Below are 22387 nucleotides of genomic sequence, written 5' to 3'. Positions count from 1 at the left end.
AAATTCCTCCTCTGTAAGATAGGTATAAAATTCTGTCTCCCAGAATTACTGTAAGTATTCACTCAACAAACACTTAATAAGTGCCAGCCATGTACCTGGAACTGGATGCAGCAGTGAGCAGACAAGCACATTCCACCCATATGGAGTTCAGGCATCACCCTGAAACGCACTAGGCCAGGCTGGCCTGCTGGTCCCAAGACGTGAATGAAAGACACCTGCGGCAGGGATGGAGGCCCACACCAGCTGCCCAAGGATGGAATCCAGTCTTCCTGTGTAGCATGTTCAGACTTCACGTTGTAGTCCTTTAAAATAGAGAAGTATTTCATGGCCTTCATTGCTAACGTTTAAAATAGAGTGATTTAACATTTTTAAAAGGTGCTTCTGATGTCTCTTAAAAAAAAAACAAAATTCTTGACAAATGGGACAGGACCCACAAGACATATTCTGATATGACAAGAACTGTTTGGAATGCAGTGGCTGGTGGCTGCTCAGTGCCAGCTCCTCAGACCCCCACTGCACCCTCTTGTCTTAAGCCTGGTCCACTTCTTGCATTTACCTAGCTAGCCCCATCTGGGCATGTGACTTTTTGACCTCTGGGTCCAGCAGTCATGCTGGCTTGGACTCTGCCTCCTCCTCCTCCTCCTTTATTTTTGTATTTAAAAAAAAAAAAAAAGTTTTTTAATGTTTATTTTTGAGAGAGACAGAGTGTGAGCAGGAGTGGGGCAGAAAGAGAGGGAGACACAAAACCCAAGGCAGGCTCCAGGTTCTGAGCTGTCAACACAGAGCCTGACACAGGGCTCGAACTTATGAACCCCGAGATCATGACCTGAGCCGAAGTCAGATGCTTAACCGACTGAGCCACCCAGAAGTCCCTGCCTCTTCCTCCGCCTTTAATTTTTTTTTAAGTTTTATTTTTCATATTTGTGAAAGAGACAGAGACAGAACACAAGCAGGGGAAGGGCAGAGAGATGGAGACAGAATTTGAAGCGGGCTCCAGGCTCTGAGCTGGCAGCACAGAGCCCGACGCTGGGCTCGAACTCACAAGCAGTGAGATCATGACCTGAGCCGAAGTCAGACGCCCAACCGACTGAGCCACCCAGATCTCCCTGCCTCCTCCTCCGCCGTTAGAAGTCTCAGGGCATTTTTCCTGAATTCCCAAGCTCTGCAGAGTTCAGTTTGAAAGTGAATGTTGCAGATTAGCGATTCTCAAACTGTAGCGCTGGTTCTCAGCCCGGGCTAGACATAAGAATCACTTGGGATGTTTTATAGAAGCCCAGTGGCCAGACTGAACGAACCAAATAAATCACTCTCTGGGGCATGTGCCCAGGCATTGATAGTGTTTAAAGCTCACTGGGTGCCCTAATGGCTGACTTGAGTTAACCACCGAACTGTAACCAGCATCCGTATCACCTGGAGGACTTGTAAAAACACAGCCAGCTGGGCCCCATCTCTGGAATTTCAGTAGATTCGGGGTGGGGCCCAAGAGTTTGCATTTCTAATAAGATCCCAGGTGCTGCTGATGCTCTGGTCCAGGGACCACACTTTGAGAGCCACTGCTCAAGTTTGCCTCGGAGCCGCTGTATTAGTCTCCTTTGGCCACTGGAACAAATCACCCCAAATGTAGTGCCTTAAAACAACACACATTTGTTCCCTTGTAGTTCTGGAAGTTGGATGCCAAATTAGTTTCACTTGGCGGAAATCAAAGTGTTGGCAAGGCTGTGCTCCCTCCGTAGACTCTCTGGCAAATGTTTCCTTGCTTTTTCTAGTTCAAAGCGACATTCATTGCCATCTTTGTTTCCTGGCCCCTTTCTTCATCTTCAAAACCAGTAGTAACATAGCATCCTAAGTGGTCATATTGCCACCTTCTTCTCTGTCAAGTTTTCTGCCTCTCTCTTAAAAGGACATGTGTGATTGCATTTAAGGTCCCCTGAGTTGATCTCCCCATCCTAAGCTTCTTAGTTGAATCACATCTGCAAAGTTCCTTTTGCCGCATAGAGTAATATTTACAGGTTCTAGGGACCAGTCTGGACCTCTTTGTTCAGTCTACCATAGCTACCTTTCCACTGGGTAAAGCGTCCCACGAGGGTTAAGTGGCATCAGAATCAAAGGCACCAGCATATATACTGGTCTTCGTTTGGGTTCCTTCTAACAGCAGATTCCAACACAAGGATTTGTGTGTCAGTAGTTTATGTAGGAGGTAATCCCAGTAGGGCAGTGGGGACATGAGACAGGGAAGGGAAGGCAGCACGGAGGGAGATCATGAGCGGATTGCTGTTGGGGTGCAGTTCTAGGAGAACAGGAGGGCAGGGAGACAGAAGACTGGGATAGTTACCCACCAACCCCTGGGGACATGCTTGCCCCTAGCATATTTCTTGACTGGAGGAGCCCTCTGGCATAGTTACAAGTGTTTGTGGTAGGAGCTTGAAGCCCGCAGAGCCTGATGGGTGCTGTGGCCTATGGGCAGGGAAGCAGCTGTGTCTGCCATTGATACTTTAAAAGAGCTATACTCGGGGCGCCTGGGTGGCTCAGTCGGTTAAGCGTCCCACTTCAGCTCAGGTCACGATCTCACGGTCTGTGAGTTCGAGCCCCGCATCAGGCTCTGGGCTGATGGCTCAGAGCCTGGAGCCTGCTTGTGATTCTGTGTCTCCCTCTGTCTCTGCCCCTCCCCCGTTCATGCTCTGTCTCTCTCTCTGTCTCAAAAATAAATAAACGTTAAAAAAAAAAATTAAAAAAAAAAGAGCTATACTAATTCAGCTACCTTGCATTGAGTGCTTTCTCTTTGCTAGCCTCTTTACATATATAACTTCTTTTTGTTTTATTTTTTTTATGTTTATTTTTTTGAGAGAGAGACAGAGCATGAGTGGGGGAGGAGCAGAGAGGGAGACACAGAATCCGAAGCAGGCTCCAGGGTCTGAGCTGTCAGCACAGAGCCCGACACGGGGCTCGAAGCCACGAACCGTGAGATCATGACCTGAGCCGTAGTCGGACGCTTAACCGACTGAGCCACCCAGGCATCCCTACATATATAACTTCTAATCTCACAACATTTTCATGAGCCAGTAGTACCCCCATTTTACCAAGCTGGAAACTAACATTCAGGAAGGGGTAGTCACTTATCTGAGGTCACACAGTACTAGGGCCAAAATTCCGAATCAGAACTTTCTGACTCTCAAAACATTGTAGAAGCAGAATATTCTAGTGATTAGGGGTAGGGTCTCTGGTGCCTTGCTACCAGGTTTCAAATCTTGTGTTTTCTTTAGCTTTGTGATGTTGGGCAAGCAAATTGCCCTTTTGGTGCCTCAGTTTCCCCATCCATAAAATGGGGCCAAAAGTAGGGTTTAACTCACAGAGGGGTTGTGAAGATTAAGTGGGCTAATTAGGAACATACGGTACTTAAACTACAGTGCCTGGTGTATAGTGTGTCATTATTTCTGTCGTTATTTCCAGAACCTCACAGTGTCTGTACACGTGCCAAAGGGCACGATTTCCCCTGCGATGCACTTGCGTTATAAAAGGCAAAAGTTGCAAATACAACCCACACCATAACTTTTTGCTTAAAATATCCAGTGAGCTAAGGCAAAAATAGGGGCTCAGCTATTACTTAGCATTTGTGAATGAGTCCCTAAAGCAGGAACACGTTGACCAGGGAAAAAAGGCTCTTCTCGTGATGACCGGCTTTCCCAGATCGCTTTAAAAATACACCTGGCCCGATTCCATCTCCCAGCCCAGGAGCATTTAGCTCCATTCAAGCCCACACTTAGGTCTCCACAGCAACCAACATAAGCACAAGCGTGAGGCGTGTGTTGGGAGCTGGCAACAGCTGACGGAGAGGCCTCGTGGCTGCTGAGGGCTTTGCACCGTAAACCAGCTGGGGGCTGAAAAAAGAGAGGAACACCAAGAAGGAAACATGAATGTGAGTTGGGCAGTCTCCTTCCCTCCCAGGCCTCCGCACTCCTTTCCCCACTCATGCTGCCCTGCTGCTCACCTGGCCTTCTTGGTGTGTCTGAGAAGTCTGGAGAAAGCCCCCATGAGCTTTCCTGCTGCAGCTTGTAGTTCTCTCTGGGGACACGTGCTCCAGGAGGGACCTTCCAGGGGTCTCAGGCCTAGCATGCGGCTTCTCAGGGTTCCAGGTGGGTGGGGGATGGAGTGACGATGGCCACCCTAACCGCAGAGACCTACCTGTCCTCCTGGGGCTTTCTTACTTTACTGTGACTGGGGGTTTGTTCAAGTGTTTGAACTTGTCTCCTATAGGAAGGGGTGGGTCATTATCATTGAAAATTGAAACTGGGCTGCCCCTTTGTGCCCCAAATGAACTGGTTTCGCTTCTGAGATCATCTATACTTGGGTGAACCTCACAGAGTAGCCCCCAGAAGCCTTCCAAAGTCTCTATGGTCCTTCGGAAACCAAACTCTAAACCATTGAGATTCGTGTTCAGCATGGGGGCTGGGGAGGGGTGCTCCAAGCAAGAACAACAGCCCTTTTCCCCTCCCCGCCCATCTTTAGTAGAGCTGTGTTGGCAAGGTCATGGTAGGGAAAGTTAACCCCGGAAAAGAAGAATGCCTTCCGTGTCCAAGGAACATGAGGGCCCGAGGGAGTGGTGTCGTTCTGGGTGGCACCGTCCTTCACTCTCCATGCCTGCCCATGGAAAGCAAGGAGTGGAAGGCTGAGATGGCTATCTGGACAGTTTGGGCCCTGGAAATGCTTTCCCCAAAGTATCTGAGGTAAATGGGTTTTGTTTTGTTTTTTTAATTTCCTTCAGTTACCTGGGCCCCCTGCTCTGGCCTGCGCCTTCTCCGCTGGCAGGCCCTGAAAGAGTGTACCTTCCTGACAGGCTTAGAGCTGGCCACCATAGTGATTGCTGCTAAGGTTCTCTTGTTTGGGTCCAACTGGAAGGAGGCGCAGGCACATCTAGTCAATCACGTTGGCCTGTTGAGTGATGTGCTTAGGGAGGTATTGCAGCAGAGGGCTAAGGCACTGAGGTAGAATTCAAGAAACGTGGGTTATTTCTCTGGACCTACTACTAACTCCCAGGACACATGTGTAGTATTGGCCAACCTGTTTGCTCTCTGTGAGACTGTTTCCTCATCTGTAACATGAAGGGATGGACCAGATTTGACAGCCGTAGACTTCTCTGACTTTGTGGCTAACGAGTTGCTTGCTAACTTATTGTAATTAGCACCTACGCGATAAAGGGGTCTTGGCACGTGTTTCTCTTCTGAGCCCTGGCACCTGAGAATCCACAGGTATGTGCCTGAAGGGCATGGGGTTCATATTCAGACAGCCCTGGCCTTGAGTGACCTCTTCATGACTCACTAGCTGAGTGATCTTGGCCAAATGGTTGCGGTTTAATAGCTCAACACCTCAGTTTCCACCTCTGTAAAATGGGGATGATAAGAGTACCTGTCTCGTTAGATGGCAGTGAGGACTGAATGAGCTAATAGGTACAGAGCCTTGCACCTGGAACATAGTTAAGTTCAGTTGCTGGCTGCAGCAGGTATTCCAAATAGTGTTAAGAGGGCTGGACTCCAGGCCGCTTGCCTCCTTCTGGGATGCCTCATTTCTGCTGTGATCCCCTCTGCTCCTGTTGAGCCTGGAGAGATTTGCTCATAATGCCGAAGGGTCCGTTTCAGAATTCCGAGTTCCCATCTAAAGCCAGAGCAGGGGCCAGCTCGGTGCCTGGGCTTTGGAATTGGATGTCTGCACTCCAGGCGACCTTGAATGTCAGAGCCAGTTTTCCTCACCTGGACAGTGGGATGCAATGGAAGGTAATTTGAGGGGCCATTGTGAGGATCCAAGGAGAAAGCATGGGAGTTCCTAGCTCTAAGCTGGCCGAGTATGTACTTGGGTGCCGTTGTGTCTTGAGGGGCGACACTGGGCTTGCTAGACGTGGGGAGCACGGGCTCACACCTAAGGGCAGTGCCTTAGCACACTGAGTTCTCAGCTGAAAGGCCTGCCGATGGGCACAGTCCACCACAGGCCGCCCTCCCTCCGCAGACGGAGGTGAGCTTTCTGGGAACCCTGGCAGGGCACTGGAGTCCTGAGAGTGTCTACCCTCTGGAAACTGTGCAGTCCTGTGTGGAGCATGGCTGGTAAGACAAACCATTTCCTGTATCCAATCCGTCCCTGTCAGGAGAAGGGGACTGTGGAATGATAATCTTTGACAATCTTCCCCCCTTCAAAATGGACAGTGGATGCCAAGTCACCAGGCCTGCCCGGTGTGGTCTCTCCCAGGCAGTAAGAGGAAGATTATTAAGTATGAAATTTTCAAATAGAATGCCAGCAAATGGTGGCTGATTTGACAAGATGCTCAGTTTTCTGACCAAATACCTATCTGCGACCACTTTGCATTTTGTTCAACTTTATTTTTCTAAATGGGGCAATAAAATCCACTTGAATTGATTCAAATTCTCTTATTAGCATGTTTAAATCTGTCTCCATCTCTAAATTAATTGTGACAATTACTTGAGATATGATTTTTAAAAAATTTACTATTATTTTGAGAGCAAGTGAGAGAGAGAGTGCAAGCAGGGGAGGGGCAGAGAGACAGGGAGACACAGAAGCTGAAGCAGGTTCTGGGCTCTGAGCTGTCAGCACAGAGCCCAACGCAGGGCTCGAACCCACAAGCCGCGAGATCATGACCTGAGACAAAGTCAGATGCTTAACCGACTGAGCCACTCAGGTGCCCTGAGATATATAATTTTTGATACACTTCCCATCAACATAACGACCAATATTTATGGCACCTCCTACTATGTACTGGACTATTATATTGAAGAAGATTCGTAAGACTAACTGTAGGAACCCACAGTCTATTTGTGACACGAAAATAACACAAATGAGGGGCGCCTGAGTGGCTCAGTCAGTTAGGTGTCTGGCTCTTGATTTCGGCTCAGGTCATGATCTCCTAGTCTTGAGATCGAGCCCTGTGTCTGGCTCTGCACTGACCGTGAGGAGCCTGCTTGAGATTCCGTGTCTCCCCTCATTCTTCCCCTTTCCTGCTCACATGCACGTGCTCTCTTTCAAATAAATAAACATTTAAATAAAATAACACAAGTGAAATCTCTAATGAGGAGTGAAGCAGATCGCCCGGGGTGTCTCAGGCTGCGCAAGTAATTGGAATTTGTAGGAGAGCCGAGCAACTAAGACAAGGAGACAGCTGATCTAGGTTCAAGTCATGACTCTGTCCCTTACCTGGGCACTGCTGTGGGCCTCAGTTTACTTATCTGTCATAGGGAGAAAATATTAATAACCATTAAGGTTGTTGGAGGCTAGTGCTTAGCACATAGTAAGTGTTCAGTGCCTGTTACTGAGTATTTTCATAGTTGATTTTTTTCAGGCTACGTGAAGGTAGTTTAAAGAATGATTTTGTTTTTTGCTTCAGGTAAAATGTCTTCCAAGTGAAGGAATATTCTGCAGCCATAGAAAGGAATGTAGATGCGTTTTCTGTAGTTCTAGAGAATAAGCTCTTAGAAATGCTGTGAAGAAACCAAGATGGAGTAGCCTATGTATAGTTGTATATTCAGGTAACCCTTTGAGAAAGAGGGGGGGACCTATTCTGTTTACTTATCTGCTTGTATATGCATAGAATATTCCTGAAAGAATACACAGAAAACTAAATGAGTGATAATAAATAATTGGAACTGCTACAGAAGTAGGAAAGTTTTCATGTATGTTCATTTGTACTTTTGGAATTTTGAATCACATGAATGTATTACCGATTCAATTCCAGCTATGCACACAAAACAGAGCCTCTCATCTGGAGCACACGGGATGGGATTTTTCTGTCTTTAAAAGTCTGTTTAAAGCAATGGGAGTTGAGATCTCAGAATGGTAGAGTCACACAGTTATAGTGCTGCAGAAAGTCTAGGGCTCATCTTTCCAACTTGTTTAATTGAGAAGCTCTATTGCTCAGTTGAGTCCAAAGGAGTCAGCCTAAGGTCCCCCACTTTCTGGAATCCAGGGATCTGAGTGATTCAGTGAGACCAGTAGGTAGAAATGCTTGTGCTGGGTGGGAGCCAGGGGACTCCCAGTTACCATGCTTCCCTCCTCCCCACCTGCCAAGGACTCTCGGACAATAAATACCGGAGGCATTGGGGGCAAGGATGGGGGGGGGGTGCTCCAGGGGAAGGGTTAAGTGAGCTATGTGGCTTTGAATCACAAGTGTCAATAGAGCTACAATGTCACCATGGAAAAATGAAGGTGTGGACACAGTGGCTAGAAACACAGGGTCTTTCCACTCGGCCCCAATTGTCAGTGGGTGTTGGAAATAACCAACCCTTTGGGCCAATGTAGCCGGGGGGTTTTTTGTCTCTGACCTATTGCCAGATCTCCTGAATAACTCTACAAACTTGGCCTTCCCTGTCAAGCCGTAGCAGAAGATTTAATAGTGCTCGCTGCTTTATGCTGGACACTGTAATTAAATTCAGAGCCAAGGCGCAGCCAGTCTTGGGGAGGTGTCTTGATGTTCCCTTGGCTCCTAATAACATTGTCTCCTTTTTCCTTTCTGTTTACCACATGCCATTTTGTCAAATTAGAACTTGAACTAAAAAAAAAAAACAGATGGCTTCCTTTAGATAAGGTCAAAAAATTCCCTTGTGGGAAGAAAGGAGGATGGGTTGTCTCCTTGAATCTATGCACAAAGGAGTCACCTTTGATATATGACTTAATATAAAATAGCAAATATGAGAGGATTTTCTTTCATCTGCCTAAGACAGACCTTCCTCCTCGACACATCCCTATTGGCAGGGGATGGGGCAGAAGAGAACATGTCCTTCAGGGGGATTCAGTTCCCTGCTCAAGTTCTCATAATGAATGGCTGCAGGCTTCTCCAGGCAACGCTGGTGCCCTAACTTTGACACACTCCCAATCCTAATCCTTGTGGAGGTATCTACTTGTTCTCTGTTTCCTATTTAAATTTTTTATATTTTATTCTTTCTCATTATGAAAAAGTTCAAACATTCAAATGAGTGGGAAAAACTGTCCAGGAGACCCCAGTATGCCTACAGTTATGGACTGAGTTGTGTACCCCACACCCAAATTCATATGTCGAAGCCTTAACCCCAGCACGTCAGAATGTGACCGTACTTGGTGACAGGGCCTTTAAAAGAGGTAATTGAGGTTAAGTGAGGTCATAAGGTCATAATCCAGTCTGAATGGTGTCCTTATAAGAAGAAGAAACTTGGACACACAGAGATACCAAGGGATGCTCAAACAGGGGAAAGGCCATGTGAGGACACAGCTAGAAGAAGGTGGCCATCTGCAAGCCAAGGAGAGAGGCTTCCAAAGGAACCAAACCTTCCAACACCTTAATCTTGGACTTCTAGCTTCCAGAACTGTGAAAAATAAATTTCTGTTGTTTAAGTCACCCTGGTACTTTGTTATGGCAGCCTTGGCAAACAGATACACCCACCAAAGAGATTATGCAATCATTATCATTTTGCTATATTTACTCTATCACATATCCCTTTGTCCATCTTGTTTTTTTCTTTGGATGGATTTCAAAATGAGTTGTGGATTCATTGCCCACACTTTTTTGTTAAGTTTATTTATTTTGAGAGAGAGAGAGAGAGAGAGAGAGAGAGAGAGAGAGAGAGAGAAAGAGAAAACAAGTTGGGGAGGGGCAGAGAGAGAGAAAATCCCAAGCAGCCTCCTGGCCGTTAGCACAGAGCCTGACTTGGGGCTGGATCTCATAAACCATGAGATCATGACCTGAACCTAAATCAAGAGTCAGACACAACCGACTGAGCCACCCAGGTGCCCCTCATTGCCCACTTTGAAGACTAAACTATTCAACAGAAAAGGTTGATGTTTGACTGAAGCCCATTCACACACTAATTGAATCCTCTCTGTGGTCATGATAGGGAGCAACTAGGATTGTCTATTCATGTGAGTTTACAAACCAGGAGACTGAGGCCCAAAGATGACTGATTGTAAGGTTTGATTAGAAAAGCGTGGAACTGGCCATCAGTAAGCTTCTCCAACCCCAGCTGGCTGAGATGACACCTGCCATTTTTTTCTGTGCTTCCCCGCTCCTTCTGTCTGGCTGGTAGTCGGGGAGAGAGGTCATGGCGTTGTGCTGGTAACCAAATCTCCGGAAGTCTCCAGTGTCAGACATCTGGCTTCATTCCTGGCCTACTACCTACTGGCTGCGTGTGACCATAGATGCATCCCTAAATCTCTGAGCCTTGTCTAACAATGAGGATGATAATACTAATACAAGATGTATTGATACACCTTGTGTGTATTAGTATCAGAGAAGGATGCTGAATGCTCACAGCCTAGTTCCTATTGTTGGCGCCTCATTACCAGGGTAGGGTAACACTATCTGCTGTAATAAACAAGCAGTGACATTTTAATGGCTTCATCTGATCAAAATTTATGCTCGCCTAACAGTCCAGGGTTCCTGGCTGGGGGCAGTTCCTGTCCACGCTGGCATTCAGGGATGTGGACCCCTTCTGTGGCTCCACCATCCCCTCAGGTCTGAGTGCTCTGCACCGAGGCAGAACCATTGGCAAGAATAGTCCCATGCCCCTAGCGGTTCACACTGCAGGGGGCTGGGGAAGTGCCTCTGGAAGGAGGAGCACACCTCTGGGGGGAGTACTAGCCTTCTCTGCACAGCCCCAGCTCCCCTGGACGTAAAGTCAGTGACTGGGAGTGAAGAGTGGAATGAGCCTGTTGGCGAGGGAAGGGCCAGGGCAGTGGGAAAGCCGCCCTGCCCTCCCAGGAGAGCAGTGAGAACAGCAGGAGAGTGGGAGGTGGCAGCGTGGGGAGCCGTCCCTCCAGGGCTGGGTAAGTTGGCCAGCAGGAGGGCACCGTCTCACAAGGCCGTGTGCAAGACCCCTTTTGAACTCTGACCCCAATTCTGTGCCGTCTGTGTGTCCTGGACCAAGTGATGCCTTCTCTGTAAAATGAGGATAGTCCTACTGTGAGGATTAAACGCCACGACGCGCGGGAGGTGCAGAGCCCAGTGTTGTCCTTGTTTCGCAAGGAGGATTTTGCTAAGCAAGGGTCTGCAAGCTTGCAGCACAGGTGCCCCTCCTTCCCCTCGTCTCAGGGAGGCCAGTACTAGTACATGGTGACCCTCCTTCCTCAGAGTCCTTCTTAACATAGCATTCCAGGAAAGCTGGACCAAACAGTTCACTAGCAGGTAGGATGAAAACTCTTTGACCTCCAGAGGCCACACTTCAGGCTTCTTCACCTCTGTATCCATGTGGCGTAGCAAGGACTTGACGATGGTTAGTGTTCAGTAAATGAAGTAGAATCTGTTGTAGGCCTCTCTTAGAGGTGGTGTTTAAGAAGAAATTATTCTCTTGTTGACATGGGAAGGAAGACTCTGTTCAAGACTATTGCCCTAGGTGCAAACTTGTCTCCGCAGGGGAAAGAATGGGCTCAATTCTGAATGTAGTAGGAACAAGTGGGGATTTATGGCCAAGGAGCTGTTGAGGAGAGGCGCTCAGTGGATGGAAAATTACTAAGAGGAAACATCAGGGGTTGGGAGATTCTTGCTAAATCCATTCAATGGAATTCTTGCCAAAGGCGGGCCGGGGTGCTAAGATGTCAAGGGTAGGGGGAATGAGGAACTTGGTCAGACAGATACCAACGGTAGTTAGATATCAAGGGTGGGGAGTCACTGTAAAGTGATTTTGCTGGACTCTTGCTAAAACTGAGCTCTACAAGGGCAGACACAGAGGCCCAAGTTCAAGGCCATGTCGAGAAGCTGAACAAAGTTTGGTCAAACAGAGAGTCTCTGCCGGTGGGAAGGCAGATCCCATATCTTCCAGTCTACTTCTCTGCCCATGCAGGTTTGGGGATGGGACATCAGACTTGAGGTACCCTGGGGCTGGTGGAACCCTGGGCTCTGCCTTTAAACATGCAGGTGTTTTTGCCTCACACCGGGAACTCTGGGTCCTTGGGGAGGATGCTCCGTTATCCAGGCCTCAGGATCTCTCTGTGCAGCAGGGGTGGGAGCCACAGGAGGGGAAGATGCAAAAAGACTCCACTCTGGCCCAGATCCTTGGGGAACAGGACTGCATGTGGCAGCAGGGGGACAGGAGCTTCTGGAACAGTGCCCAGGGAGGCGGCATTCCAGAAGTGGACTTCTGGCCCGGTTGATAAATACCAGAGCTGTAATTAAGACAAAATACTGTGAATATGACACCTGCTGACAGCTGCAGGAAGGCCCCGGAAACTTTTATTATGAATTAGATTCTGCAGGCCATTCTGCTGTGGTGAGCTGGTGCCTGGGCCAAGGAACCTGAGGAAGCTCAGCAGGCCGGCTGCCTCGAGGGCAGGGGATGGCTCACCAGGGGAGAAGGGGAAAGAGTGATCTTCCATCCATTTCCAGGGCCCTCATGAAGGACCATTTAAGTCTCAGAAATCATAACCCCTGGTAGAAGCCAGAGCTGGAAAGGGCTTAGAGCTCAGCTGGTCCAATGCTCCCATTTTATATTTGGGAAAACCAAGGCCCAGGGGGGGACGTGAATTGCCAAGGTCACACAACAAGTTCCTGGCTGCACCAGGGCTGGAGACCAGCCCAATCCTAATCCCAGGCTGCCATGCTTGGCTGCAGGGCAGTTAACACTAGTCAGGCACACATCTAGGCATTCAGCCCAGAGTGCTTGGAGAGACTGAGACAAAGTCGGAGATAGGGAGACATAGAGACAGAATGAAATGGACAGAGAAGAGAGTTGCAGAAGGAGAGCAACATGGAAAAGAGAAAGAGATGTTCATGGGCCTGAGTCATTACGTTCAAAATAGAGATTCGAACACCAGCAGGGTGGGGCAGGACCTCAGTGACCAGCTAGGTCAGTCTCCTTTATTTTTACAATAGTCAAAGTGCAGCTGAGTAGTTGACCTGTGTAAACCTTTTCAGGAACAGTTTGATGCTGAATGGTAAAAAGGAAATGCTTGTGGTGCTAAAAAGTGGAAAAACTTCCATCTCTAAGAGTTTTTGAACGGGATTTGAAAAATGAGCTGTAGGAATGTGACCCAGTGCAGGGGCATTTGGGACAATATGCCAGTGACATTTCTGCAACTGTCTGGGATTTAGGACCAAGCACCCCATGCCCTCTGTGCTCTTTCTGATGTCTTAGACTCTGTGTTTTGAGAACAGAGGGAAATGTTCCAGAGAAGGAACAGAGCCTAACCCTTTCCTCCCTTACTCCTTTCATCTTGGTACCAGCAGATCTTCTCTGCTTTCAAAGCTCAGCTCACCTCTTCCAGGAAGCTTTCCCTGATTTCTCACTTATATCCCTCTGCCAACCGGTACCCATCACTTCTTGTTATAAATCCCTTTAGACATCCCCTAGCCCTGTGTTAGCCACTTCTCTTTTTGTACTTTGTATAATAGTTATCTCTGAAAATGTCAATAAAATAGCCCCTATTCTATTCCAGGAACTCTGAAATCCTTTGCTCTAATCCTCACAACAAACTAACAAAGTGGGTTTTGCTTTATCCATTTTAAAGATAAGAAAATTAAGACTCAGAGTGAATAACTTCCTCAAGCTAGTAAGTGGCAGCCTGGGTAACTCCAGCCTGGATTTGCCTGACTCCAGTGCCTGTATTCTTTCCATAAAACTGAATGACATATGCCAAGGACAGGAACTGTGTCTAGTCATTGGGTCTTGCATACTTTTGGCATTCAGTTTGTGTTTCTGAATGAATGAAACAGTAAGTGAACGAATGAATCCAAAGAATATCCTTTCTTTTGAAGCCTATAGCTCAGGGGTCAGTCAACTACAGCCTGGGGGGCCAAATCCAGCCTGCTTCCTATTTTTGTAAATAAAGTTTTATTAGAATGCAACCATGTTCATTCCTTTATCGTCTGTGGCTACTTTCATGTGTAACAGTAGAGTGATGTTGTGAGAGACACCATGCAGCCCACAGAGCCTAAAATATTTACTGTCTGGCCCTTTCCAGAAAAAGTTTTCTGACTCCTGCAGTCGGGACTCCTGCAGTGCAGATTTTTACTAAGCTGGTTAAAACAATGGTGCTTATTGATAAGTACTAATAATCTTGTCTTTTATGATCTAGAATTGTGCGTGTATGTGTGTGTGCACGCTTGTTATCAGATAGATTCCACATGTATCTGGTATATGCCACTTTATTATTTTACAGGCAGGCTTCATCTAAAAAGGTTTGCCCCACCAGGCCCTTGGGAATATCTATATCTAGATATATCTATATCTATATATACCTTTTTAAAATTTTTGTAATTTTAAAAATTAAGTTTAGCTTTGTTGGCAGCACCTTGGCACAGACATGGTCAGAGCCAAGACCCTGGTGACAAAGGTCTTCCCTGAAGTAAAGGAGGGCCTATTCCCCCAGGACAGTCATGGTGGGTGTGGACTTTGAGGCTCGCCAGAACAGTATTGACAGGGGCAGTTTCTGAGCTGAACGAGAAGCAGCCTTTTAGACGGATTACACTCCCATTTCCTCTTGGCTGGCAGGGGCGATCCGATCCCGGGCTCCCAGCCTCGCCTCCTTCCCTGGGACAGGGGCCCTCTTCTTCCCCCAAGCCGCCCCCAGGGTAGCCTCTGGTGAGGCCAGAGCACTGCCTACCTGTTCCTGCTCCCCGGAGCTCAGGACTGGCCCCTGGACCCCTGGCATCTGGGGCAGAAGCAACACCAAAGCAGGGATTGGCTGCCTCCCACCCCAAATGCCCAGCTGGGAGTGCTCAGAGGCGTGACAGATCTCAGCCTGTCGCCAGCCTGTGTTCCCTGGCCAGTCCCTCCTTGGGCCTTGCCCACGATGACGGTTCCATCACTCAGCTTCACTCACCTGCTCACCATTTCAGGACTGCTCTGTTACTCAGCTTGCTGCTCGGGTGAGTTTGCATGCGTGTGTGTGTGTGTGTGTGTGTGTGTGTGTGTGTGCGCCTGCATATATGATGTGTGCATTGTTTTAGAAAAAAGGCTTGGAAGGCAGACTTGTTCTGGGTGCTTTTAGCAGTCTTTAATCTGAAACTTCTCGACCAGTGTTGGATGCAACATAAAGGGGTTTGGCAGTGGAGTTGGTGGGGACCTTGGTATACACACTCGGGTGTGTGCACTTATGTGTGCCCTTCTTGTGACCTTGACTTTGAGGTGGCAGGCTGGCAGCTGCTGCTCCTGTGGCTTTGAAGTAATGTCATGTACTGTGGTCGGGGCCAGCCCTGGTATTGGGTGGCCAAGATGTTCTCCATTACTCTCCAGGCTGACCGGCTTAGGTCATGTGGTCACTGCCAAGTCATTTTCTTTGTGGGTTGTGTCCTCACCTGCTCCCCTTGCCCATTCAGGGGCAAATTGCAAGATGGCAAATTCCTACCATGGTCTTTCAGAGAAGTTCATATACACTCAACTTTTAAGATCAGAATTTGGTTTTCAGGGTGTGTGGGGGTTGGAGGAAAGTTGTAGGGTGCAGCCTTCTCTGGAATATGTGAATCAGGAAAAACTTGGAGCAGATTGAAGCCAGCTATCACTAGAACTTCACTGTAGTGGAGACATCTGACTCACATTCAGAAAGCTGAGTGGAATGTGTGCCCTTCACCTCTTCTCTCCTCCTTCTAGTACAAGTTCTAACAGGCAGGGAAAGGCCCGAAAGTGGAAGGAGGCGGGAATAAGAAGTTAAGCAGTCTCCCAGCTTCACAAATGGTGGCAGAATAGTTAGTATATGGCTGTATCTGAAATTTTCTCACCCTACAAAGGCAGGATGTTTATGTGACTTCTTTCCTTTGGTGGCTTCTTTTTTTTAAGTTTATTTATTTTGAGTTGGGAAGGGGCAGGGAGAGAAAGAGAATTCCAATAAGGCTCTGTGCTATCAGTACAGAGCCTGATGTGGGGCTCAATCCCACAAACTGAGAGATCAAGAACTGAGTCGAATCCAAGAATCAGATGCCTGACCAACTGATCCACCTAGGTGTCCCTCCTTTGGTGACTTCTAATGACACATTTTCTTGATTGGGTAGGGAATGCGGAGCGGGGGGAACTGCTTCATACAAACACAGGAGGCAGAAACATAAAGGCTGCCTCTCATACCCTACTGATGGGCTGGCCTCGTGAGTGGGAGATGCAGACGGACACAGTGGTGACCCTGGTGTCATATGTATGAAAACAGAATTTGCAGATGGGTTGGGCTTAGGTAAGGAAACCAAGTCTCAGAAATGAGTTGTGCTGGGCCACTTGCACCCAGACTCCTACTCTTTGATCCAACTCCCCATATTTCCAGGAGTAAGTTCAAGTGAATCACACTTTCCAAGGAAGTGCCCAAGAGTCAAGTGGGTATTGAGTGAAAAGGGCAAAGCCAGCATCCATAACAGTAAACAAAACAGAAACAAAAACCAAACAGTTGCCCAAAGCCTACATTAGACCCAGTGTTATTTCTACCCGTGATTTGGCACTGCAGTGGCCACGTACAGTAGGACTTCAGTGGCTTTAAGTCAGGGCAAGTGGTCCTGAAATTCCATGGTAATTGGCATTTCCCAGGCAGCTGCCTGGGTCGGAGCCACGTGGCGCACCCAGGTTTCTGCAGGCCCCGTGTTCATACGTGCATGATTGTTTCCATTACCACAGAGCCTGCTGGGGCCTTTCCAAGCTGGACCCTGGGCTGAGACATGATTCCACGGAGGCATCACAGTCCTGAAAGAGACCCACAGGCCGCTCGGATGACACCAAAATAGACATGTGAAGTCCTGGCTTAGTTGGCTGGGAGGGGAGGGAGGGGTGGGAAGCTGTTCCCAAACACATCCACCTGATGGAAATATTCTGAGCTGGAATGAGCCGTAAATAAACTAGACTGTGCTAAAAACAAACATCTCCAGGGAGTTGGGGGGGTGGGCAGAAATAGATGCTCTTCACCTGCTGAAAGTGAAGTCAAGGTCAAGGGGGAAAGGGCGAGGAGGGATGGGGAGAGGTGAACAATGCAGATGCCTCGGCAGGAAAAGCAACTTATGCTCGCTGAAGAGTTCTCCAGTTTCCAGGAAGAAATAAGAGAATTGCTTCAAATGATAGACTCTTTCATTAGTGGGAGACCACAAAGAATGTGGGGTGAAGCGAGGCACTGGAGACCATATATGGTCTGGAAAAATAAATGGTGAGGAGTGCAAATGAGCCACGTGAACCTGCCAGCCTGCCAGGTGCTCTTGGCCGGGAGAGACTTTGTGGAAAACCACAACCTCAGCCCTTAGCTGTGTGCCAAAGCACACAAAGAGCAGCAAAGGAGAAACTGCCACTGGGGTGGCATTGAAATGGTCCTGGAGTGCTGGTGCATGTCTGCCACCTTCACCACGTGCCCCAGGCAGGGTGGAACAATGGACCCTGCCACTCCCAGCTTACCCAACAGTCCAGCAAAGAAACTTGGAGGAATTTGAAGAGGAATATGATTGGCGTTAATGTCATGCTTTATAACAACATAGCTATAGTATTTTACCACTGAGAGAGAGAGAGAGAGAGAGAGAGAGAGAGAGAGAGAGAGAAGTGGCCCATGACAGGTAGAATGGATCTGCCACTCACAGCTGGGCCATGGTGTTCTGTTGAACAGAATCAGTGTCGTAGAACAGCCTCAGACAAGGCCAGTCTGTGACTGTGATGGACCAAGACAAAACCAGGCCACTGCGTCATCATGTCAGACACAGACAAAAGACCACCATCCAACCACAAAAATGGCCAGCCATCCCTCGATCCTTTTTAATATGCGTGAGTGCTGTTGCTTTACTAACCACAGCTTCCGTCTCCCTCTGCTCTGTTCTTCTTCTAGATAAGAACTAAGATAATCACAGACGAGCTCTCGCTCCCTGCCAGCATCTGGTCCAGAGCGAAGCCAGACTCAACTTCCTCAGAGTCTCCCCCAACATCACTGAGTGAAAGCCCAAATCCTAGAGTAAATCCTTTCTAGCACCCTCTTACCAAGATGCCACGTGGTCCCCCTGGGTGTGTATCCTCCCTCGCAATGAGTCCAAAGAGGCAGTCTCACTCAACTACAGGCGTGTTGCCGATGGGGTGGGGTTGGTTGGAGGCGCTTCGTACTGTATCTCAGGTAGTTGTCATGGGAGCCCCTTGCCTTCTTCCGAGCTCCCAACCTTTATTTCCCACATTCCCACCGCGCGTGGAAGAATGTGGAGATCAAGAGAAGAACCCTAGAACCAGACTGCTAGTCTTTGCCTCAGTTAACTGATCTATAAAATGGGGGTGACGATGACGTTCAGGATTGCTGTGAGGATTAGGTCAATTTCTATATGTGAAGCACTTCAGTGGTGCCTACGCATGTAGTGTCTTGGGTTTTATTAATTATTATTATTATCAATTTAGCAAACATTTGTGGAATATCTAGTGTATGTCATTGTACTGTGCTAGAACATGGGGATTAAAAGCTGGCTTCCATCCTCCCAGAAAGTACTATAGTCGGGAAAATACAAGGAAACTGTTTTACCCCATGGATAAGAGCTAACATAGAGGCAAACCCAGAGAAAAACATGGCAGGACCCTCAACATTGGCTTGGGAAGTCAAGGAAAGCTTCCTGGTGGAGGCGGCACCTGCCAGTTCTCGGTTAGTGAGTAAGAGTCTCCAGGATGGGCTAGGTGTCAGGGGGGAGGAGTGGGATATGAGCAGAAGGGCATTGGCAGCCCCTCAGGCCTTAGTGTCTACAGGTCAGGGGCACCAGTTAGACATCTTTCTGCCCCTCATCATGGCCTGGCCCAGTGCCTGACAAAGCATGTACTGGAATGAACAAATATCTAATACCAAATCTGACAGGTTTCCCACAAACCAGTGCCTCCTCTGACCTTCCCGTCTCATACTCTGACTCACTGTTGTCCCAGGTCCCGGCCACCTCAAAACCACCCTCGATTGTTCCTCCTCATTCACTCTTGCGGCACGCTGGCCCCCAGTTTCTTTCTCCCCAGTGACGTGTGCATTGGTTGCTTCCTTTTTTGTCCTCACCACTTACTTCCATGGCCCTGACGGGCCACCTCCACGTCTGGCTGCTGCAAGATTATACTGATTTTCAAAATTGCATATGTATGTGTATTGTTTATGCATTTCACTTCTGGGTAATAAAAGGGTCTTTACAAACAGAGGCATTGGCTCGGAGAGGGCCGAGGACCATTGGCATGGGCCAGTGGAATGTTCCTCCATCAGGGAGGGAGTATGTGGGAGCGCACGAAGCAGCCATTCCTGGGGAGCACCCACCAGCTGCCTGATGTCCGCAGGCAGGTCCTGGAGCACAGGGTGGAGACAGTAGGCAAGCCCAGGCCCCTGAGAGAGAAGACTGAAACTGGGTTCAGGGCCCGAGAGGCATGTGGCGGGTGACCTGCCCAAGTTCTACAAAGTCAGAGGCTCGACGTAAGGGTTGAAGGTGAGGGTACCCTCACGAGACCCAAACTGGGAACTGTAAATGTACAGCTTTTGGTGATTATGGATATCAATGCTGTGAATATTCTAGTACATGTGTTTTGGTGAACATATGCCCACTTGTCTGTTGCTAAACACCCCTGAGTGAAACTGCTGGGCTGTCGGGGTTGCCTGGATTCAGCTTTAGTAGACGATACCAAGCAGTTTTCCAGGGAGGTTGAACCAACTTACACCCCCCGCCTCCAGCCAATGTACGAGAGTTCTGTTTGTTCCACGTTCTTGCCCACATTTGTTATTTCCTGTCCTTTTCATTTTAGCCATTCTGGTGGGGTGTGGAGTGCTATCGACCCAATGTTCAGCCGCTGCAGAACGGATAAGTAGATTGTGGTTTGGTCACACAATGGAACTCTCTTCAGCGCTAACAGCTACAAACGACAACCCGAATGACCCTCACAAACACTGTGTTGAGCAAAAAAAGCCATACACAAGAATTCATATTGTCTGATTCTATTTATATAAAGTTCCAGAATAGATACAATGAGTCCCTGGGGTTAGAAGTCAGAATGGTGGCGAGGGAGGTGTGCAGAGATTGGACAGGAGTTTATGGGGCTTGTGGATGATGGGGAGTTGTGTGTTTTGATCCAGGGGCCAGCCTCTAGGGTGTGTTCACTTTGCAGAAATCTGTTGGGCTGTGTGCTTATGATCTATGTCCTTTCTGTAAGGTATACTTCAACGTTGAACATACCCTAACATCGAACATGGGCAAGGCCCCGTGTTCAATAAAGCTATCAGGGTCCAGGGCCCCCGCCTTCATCTCCTCACACCCGTGTATTGAGTCATTAGACTGTAACCCTTTTGTGAGCATGGGTGACACCAAATGTGTGTGTAGAGTCTAGGATCAAGTATGTGTTTTAAATCAGGGCTCCGGGTCTTGTATAGTCCATGCCACCTTGGGCCCTGGATGCCCCCTCCCTGAGCCTCCCTCTGAGGGGCACCATCAAAGTAATTAACAAACACTTCCTTCTCCTCCTCTATTGGAGGTGTATTACGAGCCTGGACTTTTCGTTCCTTGTCACATCCACAAAGTGACAAGTCAGTCCACGAAGAAGGAGACATGGACTTTATTATGGTCATGGTGTCCATACCAGCTGCTTAACCATCTTCGTTCAGCAAAGGCCGGGGGAGGGCTACATCAAGTGGCAAACAGACGGTGCACTCACATCTAACTGGTTAGAAATCCCATTCAGAAATCTGGAGTTTGCGGCATGGGTCTCCCTAGGGTTCAGGGGACATGACAGAGGTCCCGACACTGTCGGGGCTATGAGCAGCAATTCTCTCTTCACAGCTCTTCCCGGCCTGGATCAGAAGAAGCGTGGCAGCCACAGAGCATGCTGCCTCCTGACGCCCCCTCCACCCCCGCTGTTCCCACCACCATTCTTCAGAGGAGGCCGAAGCCTGGTGAGTACCTCAGGGCTTGTGAGAGAACAGACACACGGGCTCCCCAGTGCCCACCACACAGCCCCCGCCCCCAACTTCCCCACACTTGAAGTGAGAAGCCTCCAGATTCTTTTCGAGGGATCCAACCCTTTACTCTCACACAGCAGGTTGAACTCTAGAATGGGCATTTTGCAGTTTCCTGTGTGTGTCCATTCTCCTGCTGTCATAAATAAGTTATGGAGGGAGATTCTTGTCAGCAGGAAATTGGATTTGGAAAAGCGTCCCATCTCCCTGAGAACAATGAGGTGAATTTATAACTTTCTAGGCTCCCTTCAGTTGCTCAGAACAGAATTTCCCCTTTCTTCCCAAGTATTTATGAAATTCCCTTCCACAGCCCATGTTTAACATAGCCTGTTTCTATGAGGGGGCACAGGAAATGGTCCCCCTATAGTCATACTGAGGTGTGAGAGGGAACAGGATTTGGGAAGACAACAGGCCAGAAGAGTCTTGCGACTTGGGATTCTTGAATTTTTCTGAGAATTCTTAGACCTGTACTGCCCAATGCAGTAGCCACTAGCCATATGTGTCTTCAACACCTCTCATGTGGCTCGTTAGAGTTGAGATGTGCTGTACGTATGAAATACGCACTGGATTTTGAAGACTTGGGATGAAGAAAGAAGGTAAAACGTCTCAGTAATGTTTTAATATTGAATAGATGTTGAAATGATATCTGGGACATGTTGGGTTAAATCTATTATTAAACTTAATTTTATTTCCTTCTTTTTCATTTTTTTAACGTGGCTACCAGAAAATTTTAAGCTACCTAGGTGGCTTGCATTTCATTTCTGTTGGACGGTGCTGGCCTAGACATTAGGCAAAGGCCCCTGAAATGAGCTTCCTAACTCCATCCAAAGGGGCTCTTCTATCTCTATAACCTATTCAAGCCAGGAATGTCTCAGGAGAGAACAGGAACTTGGGGCCCAGAAGGTCATCTTCTTGGGACACCCACTGGGATGTCAGGGAACCACCAATCTTGGGGACTGGATTGGGAGGCAGATCTGTGTCCAGGGGTAGTGACCCTTCTTCCGTCCCCCACGTCTGACCCATGACCATGTGTTGCTTGCATTGAAGCTTCTCTCCCCAGACATGAAGAATTTCATCCTGGAACTGGAGACCACACAGTCCTCATGTGTGCAAGGATCACTTGGCTCCCCTGGGCCCCCTGGCCCCCAGGTTGGTGCATTCCACCAGACCCTGTCCTGCTGTCTTCTGTTCAGAGCAGTAAAACCCACTGAGGAGAGTCTCTTAGAGCTGCCCTCTTCAACGCGACATGGGGGCCGCTTTTCTTTCCCTAGCTCACCTCCGGCTCCAGAGCCACGAGGCGAGTATACGGATTCCTCTTCTCTGGGAGAATGCTGGCCTCCCAGCCTTGATATCCTCACCTACACAGCGGAGACAGTAATTACCCCCACGGTACTGGATTTGGGTGGTGGTGGTGAGGGGACCAGATGAGCTGCTGTCTAGATGGATATGATTATTATTATTATAATGATCATTAGACGCTTGACGACAATTGGTTGCCCCTTATGTGACCATTGACCAATCCCCCCCCCCCCCCCCCCCCCCC

At 48.4% G+C, this 22387-nt stretch overlaps 1 protein-coding gene across 5 annotated transcripts in view; it reads left to right on the top strand.

The window, feature by feature from the left end:
- Nucleotides 1–22387, top strand: part of COLQ (collagen like tail subunit of asymmetric acetylcholinesterase) — a 77274-nt gene that overhangs the window by 7255 nt on the left and 47632 nt on the right. For 3 of the 5 annotated variants that reach the window (XM_049628845.1, XM_049628844.1, XM_049628846.1), the window contains exons 1-2: nucleotides 20633–20781; nucleotides 21892–21993. In XM_049628845.1, the coding sequence (XP_049484802.1) occupies nucleotides 20644–20781; nucleotides 21892–21993 (240 nt within the window). In that variant the 5' untranslated portion in view covers nucleotides 20633–20643. Of the gene's footprint in view, nucleotides 1–14352; nucleotides 14825–20632; nucleotides 20782–21891; nucleotides 21994–22387 lie in introns of those variants that run through there. The other 2 variants (XM_049628848.1, XM_049628847.1) reach the window with 2 other exon arrangements.

Source organism: Panthera uncia, chromosome C2 (assembly GCF_023721935.1).
Source record: "Panthera uncia isolate 11264 chromosome C2, Puncia_PCG_1.0, whole genome shotgun sequence".
NCBI lineage: Eukaryota > Metazoa > Chordata > Mammalia > Carnivora > Felidae > Panthera > Panthera uncia.
The sequence above is the reverse complement of the archived record's forward strand: the minus strand, read 5'-3'. Positions and strand labels throughout refer to the sequence as shown.